Source organism: Leishmania braziliensis, chromosome 28 (assembly GCF_000002845.2).
Source record: "Leishmania braziliensis MHOM/BR/75/M2904 complete genome, chromosome 28".
In the NCBI taxonomy this organism is placed as follows: domain Eukaryota; phylum Euglenozoa; class Kinetoplastea; order Trypanosomatida; family Trypanosomatidae; genus Leishmania; species Leishmania braziliensis.
The window spans coordinates 976,911-982,142 of record NC_009320.2 but is presented as its reverse complement, the minus strand read 5'-3'; the positions used below and the strand labels follow the sequence as shown (position 1 = coordinate 982,142).

At 58.3% G+C, this 5,232-nt stretch overlaps 1 protein-coding gene and 1 pseudogene across 2 annotated transcripts; both read right to left on the bottom strand.

Annotated features, from left to right (window-relative positions):
* Positions 1-1,206: 1,206 nt before the first annotated feature.
* On the bottom strand, positions 1,207-1,380 carry LBRM_28_2661 (putative 40S ribosomal protein S29; the record flags this gene model as incomplete). Its single annotated transcript, XM_003723152.1, has 1 exon — positions 1,207-1,380. The coding sequence occupies one exon, from the start codon at positions 1,378-1,380 to the stop codon at positions 1,207-1,209; it is 174 nt and encodes a 57-aa protein (XP_003723200.1).
* A 953-nt stretch (positions 1,381-2,333) lies between these two features.
* On the bottom strand, positions 2,334-4,478 carry LBRM_28_2660 (annotated as a pseudogene). Its single transcript is given in 3 exon segments — positions 2,334-3,098; positions 3,103-3,972; positions 3,978-4,478. Coding segments are annotated over 3 exon segments (2,136 nt in total).
* Positions 4,479-5,232: the final 754 nt, after the last annotated feature.

Below are 5,232 nucleotides of genomic sequence, written 5' to 3'. Positions count from 1 at the left end.
GGCGACGCGGGGGAGATGGGGGCTCGGTTGCCGTTGTTGCCGCCATGCGCAGCCTCACACACACGTACACATGGGGCCACCGATGGCAAGCGCAAAGTGAGACGGAGAAGCGGGGGACCGATAAGGGGAGATGTGCGTAGTCAGATGAAGTGGGCTCGCGTAAAAAGAACGTCAAGAGCAACAGGAGAAGAGGGAAGCCGACAGAGAGAGGCATACACATACACACATACGTAGCCTTGCCGAAAACACCAGTCACTGCTGGCGATGAAGGTGGCTGGTGGTGCACAGCGCAATGCTCCACTGTATTCAGAAACAGAGAGAAAGAGAATGTGACGGCGAGCAAGTGGAGAACAGACGACAGAGCTCGTCGCTGATACTCCTCTTGTCTCTCTCACGGAGGGTGCGTCTCTGGAGATGCAGAGACACGTGCGATTGCCCCTCTTTCATCCTCCCTCATCCTCCCTTTGAGACCTGTCGAGCCGTCACTAATGTGTGCGTACTCTCGGCCTTCGCGGGGACTTCGAAAAGACACCGTCCCTCCATCGAATGCCTTGCCTCGCCTTCCTCTTTCTAGCCCATCCATCAATCTCTCTACGATGTCCTTTTCACTGAGCCAACTCGACCTCACACATACACACACACACACACACACACACATACGCACGCACGTCTCCGCGCCTCCCCTTTCCTTCGCTTCTCGACGCCTCCTTCGGCTCAGCACTCGAGTCTCTATGCCAAACAAGTGACACGCAAGACGATGAGCGAGGGAAAGGGGGGAAGAGCAGAGAGAGAGAGAGGACGCATGCGAGTGGGGAGAGGCGAGGAGGAAAAAGCGAAACAAGCCCATGGCGGCAAAGAGTGGCGCGCAAAGGAAAAACGAAAACGACTAAAGAAGGGTAGCGAAGAAGTCAGCAATATGCCACATGCGCTTCAGACACACACAAATGCGCCATCCAAGCAGACGTGAACACGCACGCATTCACGTGAACGCTGGACTTGCGCACTCACCGCAGAAGGAACGGGGAAGAGCGGAATGCGGGGAGGGGGGTGAGAGCATCCAACTAAGGAAGATTGATGGGAGGATGCAGATGTTCTGCGTCCCGCGGTTTATTCGCTCCACTGTGCATCGCTCGATCAGCCCTCTCTCTCTCTCGTTCCCTCACCTTCACTTACGTCTTACTGCTCTCCATTGGCGCCGTTTGTCGCTTAGCGCAGCTTGGTGAAGCCGATGTGCTCAGCGTTCTCACGGAAGCACTGACGGCACACGTTCAGCTCGTACTTGCGGATGAGAGCCTTCTGGTTGGAGCAAATGACGCAGCAACGGGCGCCCTTGCCCATCCCGATCTTCTGGCGGGAACGCCACTGGTCAAGATGGCCCATACTGTGTGCTGGGTTAATCAGTGATGTAGGCTGGTGATGCGCAAGATAGGTAGAGTGTGGGCGCACGTACGTGGGAGAGAGTGGGTGAGAATGAATAAAATGTGCCAAGGAGTAGGGCGGCAGAGGACAGCGGGCGGAGAAGACAATCGTGGAGGAGGAGGAGGAGGAGCCGAAGGACGAGCAGCAGGAGGGAGACGGAGCGGATACCGCCGTGGCAGTGTACAGCGCCTGAGGTGCAAAGAAAAACAGGCACAACCAGGAAAGGAAAGGGAGAGCACTGAGTAGAACAGGAAGCGGAGCGTCCGTGACTACTTCGCGCCTCTGGGGTGATAAAGCCGATGTCAACCGCGGAGCAGCTTGCCGGCGACAACTGAAAAGTGCTGAAAGTCACACCAACACCACGAGGGAGAAAGAAGCACCTCTTGAGGATTGGCAAGTGCGTGCGTACCCGCGTGTGTGCGTGCGTGCGTGTGTGCGTGTGTGCGTGTGTGCGGGGGTGACATGCACTCTGAAAAAATAGCGGCAATACAGCAGGGCTCGAATACGTTCACGCAGACGGTGTCCAAGTAAAGGGAAAAGAGGAGAGGTGAGAAAAGCGATATACGGGCCAGCCACACGCAGCGAAGGAGAAAGAGGAATGAAAAGTGCCCCGCTGCAACGAGGCACTGGCGCCCTGCCTAATACGGTCTGTACACCCTCGCCGCCACCACACCCCACCCGCGTCTCTCACAGTGTCCTAACGGAGTGCGCGACTCTCTGTAGCCGCTCTGCATCTCTTCACAGCGCAGCCACACAACTGGTAGACCAATCACAACCAGAGCAACAGCCAATGCCATCACCAACAGTACACGATACGTCGATGTGGGAAAATACATCGCCAAGCTCCACTCCTGCGGCCTGTGGATTGGTGTCAGCTGCGCTAACATCGCCGCATTCGGGACGAGGCACGACGGTCACTCCTTGCGCTGCATCAATTGCATAAGCTCCGTCGCACTCAACCTGTTTGCCTGCATTACATTCACCGTGCAGCTGGTGCACCGTGTCACCCGAAGTCCGACGGTGTACTCATGCACGTAGGAGAAGGTCTCGTCAAGACCGACCAGCATTTGCGAGGGGAGCAACGCGGGGCTTTGTGTTCTGTCGATCTGTGCCACAGGGGCCCAGTGCGAATGCATGTGAATGTCTTGCCATCTCATGTGATGCGTTGTTCCGACGAATGCGGCACCATGCGCAGCCGCCGCGATAGCCGACGCCGAGGGAAAGTAGGATCGACTCGACACCGCCTCGTTTTGGTAGACCTGCATCACGCTGTGGTCAATATCAGCGGCCGTCATCGCAGCTGTTCTCGCCGTGTCGGCGCTCGAGTACCACCTATGGTGTGTCAGAATCACCTCCAGCCGTCCAGGCTGGGTCAGCGCGGCAAACAACGGTGTGGCTGCGCGGTAGGCTTCTCGGGAGGCCGCAGAGGCGCTGGTGGGTTTTGGGCGGTCGTTATGGCCTGCTCCACTGCTGAACTTCCAACACTCGCGTCAAGGGGTGTGCACACCATCGCCCGAGCGCCGCTGGCAGTGCGCGAGGTCAGCACAAGAGACCTGAAGGAGCTGGGGATGACTAGATCTACGATCGCGGTTGTAGTTGCCTGGTTGGAGCACTAGCGGTGCTGATGGGTAACTCGGCATGTACAGGGGAAGCCTCTCGCTTACGGTTGGCTGGTTGCATTTACTCCACTGTGCCACTCCACACCACTCCTCCTTTCAACACAAACAGCTCCCTCTGGGTGACCGTGTACGTGAGGTGTCGCTCGTCGCTCGATTCAGGCGGCCCGCATGACGGTCCACCACCAACACCCAAAGCGCGGATTGGGTAGAAGACGCGGATAGCATGGTACGGAGTGCAAGTCTCCGTGACATCCGTCGTATCTGCTGCGGAGAAGCATGCGGTACTGTTGGCAAGCTGAACAGAGAGCAGCAGCTCCGGCAGGCCGTCGCCACTCATGTCGGCAAACGTAAAGGTCTCGCCGTAGCGCTCTCCGGCATCCTCGGCTAGCTGCTGCAGCAGCAATGATGAGACAAATACTGAAGAAGGCGACGTTGCGGCCGGTGCTGTCATTCCGCTCTGACTGAACATGCGCACTTCGCACCGCTGCCTCTGCGTGTCGCGCACCGCGAGCAGCAGCTCCGCTGCGCAGTCTTCGTTCACGTCCGCCAGCAGAATAGAGAAGGGCAATACAGACCGATGCGTGGTGCTGCTGTGCTCGTCCACAAGCACACGCGTCGCGTAACCTGGAGACCACTGCAGTGTTGACGGTACGGGCATACCCACGATGCGAAAAAGAAGGACAAGCTGATCCTGCGTATTCACGAAGGCCAGCGCAGCCTGTGCCACATGCGGGTTCGCCAGGGTGCATAGAACATCCGGCACCACAGTAAGTTGGGGAGCATTGGGCATCTTGAACTCCAGCGACACAGCAGGCGCCGTCTTGATTGGGTGGAGGGAGCGACAGGGGAGGCAGCTGCGCCAACGTTGATGATAGAAATGGACCGAAAGGGCGAGGTGGACGAGGATGATGACGACGCGGGGGTGACGGAAGAGTCACTCAGCGGCCAGATGGATCCATTACTGGCCTGCACGACAATGTCAAGCTCACCAATGTCTAGCAGGTCGGCCGCGATAGCGCTGACCACCTCGAGCTCGGCGTCCCCGACGTTGCCCCCCCCCCTAGTCACCGCCTTCACGTGCAACGCACCAGTCGACCAGACGGCGCGGTACACGAGATCAGATGAGGTGCTACGTGAAGCGTAGGAAGTGGCAGCGCTTCTACTCGACCAAAGCGTCAGTGATGACTGATTGGGCCAGCTGCTGAGAAACTCGGGGTGCGGTTGATTCTGACAGTCGTCGAGCGTCCATACCCACAGCGGTGGAGCCGGCATCCATACTGTCGTGCTGTTTTTCAACACGCATGGTGTGGCAGTGGTGCCGAAATCGATTGATGTGGCGGAGGTTCACTGCCCTAGCGAAGCACCGGCCCCCGGCACCTCCATAGCCGCATTGGCGACCTCAGTGAGAGCCAGCAGGACGAAAAGCGCTGAGAGGAGCATCAGCGAAAGCAGCGGCGGCGAACGCGTGCTCTGGTGTGACCACGAGGGTGCCAAGACACATTTGTCCACCTCACCGCGGCAGAGTTCATCGAAGTCTGTCTCGCAGCAGGAAAAGGGGAATGAAGGCTGAAAAGGTGAGAGAGGACTGGTGATCACGCGGCGAGGGCAAGAGAGGCACGAATAGGACCCTTCGCAGCGGCGGGGCACACAACAAGAGGGGGCAGAGGACAGCCATAGCACGCAAGGACTCAAGGCGACGACCCAGTCACACGTGCGAAGGAGAAAAGGGGGAGGAGCAGTAGGAAAAGAACAAGCGATACGGCGCCGTAGGGTGCCTGCATTCCAGGCAACCACGGTAGACGGAAAAATGGGAGGAAGCCTAAGAGAGCAAAGCGGAGAGAATCGTGAAGACATCCACAGAAAGAGAGCGCGCGCACGAGGGGGCTGAAGGCGCTTGCGTAGCGATGTGCACTGTAGCTAGCGGTTTAGTCCGACAAGCACACCGACGTGCAGAGAGACTACCACCCTTATCCACGGCAACACGCTTCATTGCTCTGCAGAAGTGGATGGGTGCGCAGTACTTGCCTGCCTGCAGCCGTGTGAGTATGACTAGAATTGCATTGGGGGAAGAGGAGGAGGCGCCCTGGTGATGCGGCGGCAGTGCGAAGTCGAAAGGGAAAAAAAGAAAGGCCCATTTTCCGGAAGAGGAAAGGCAAGCGTGTCCGCCGCGCGCGAGATGGCGGGGGGGGGGGGG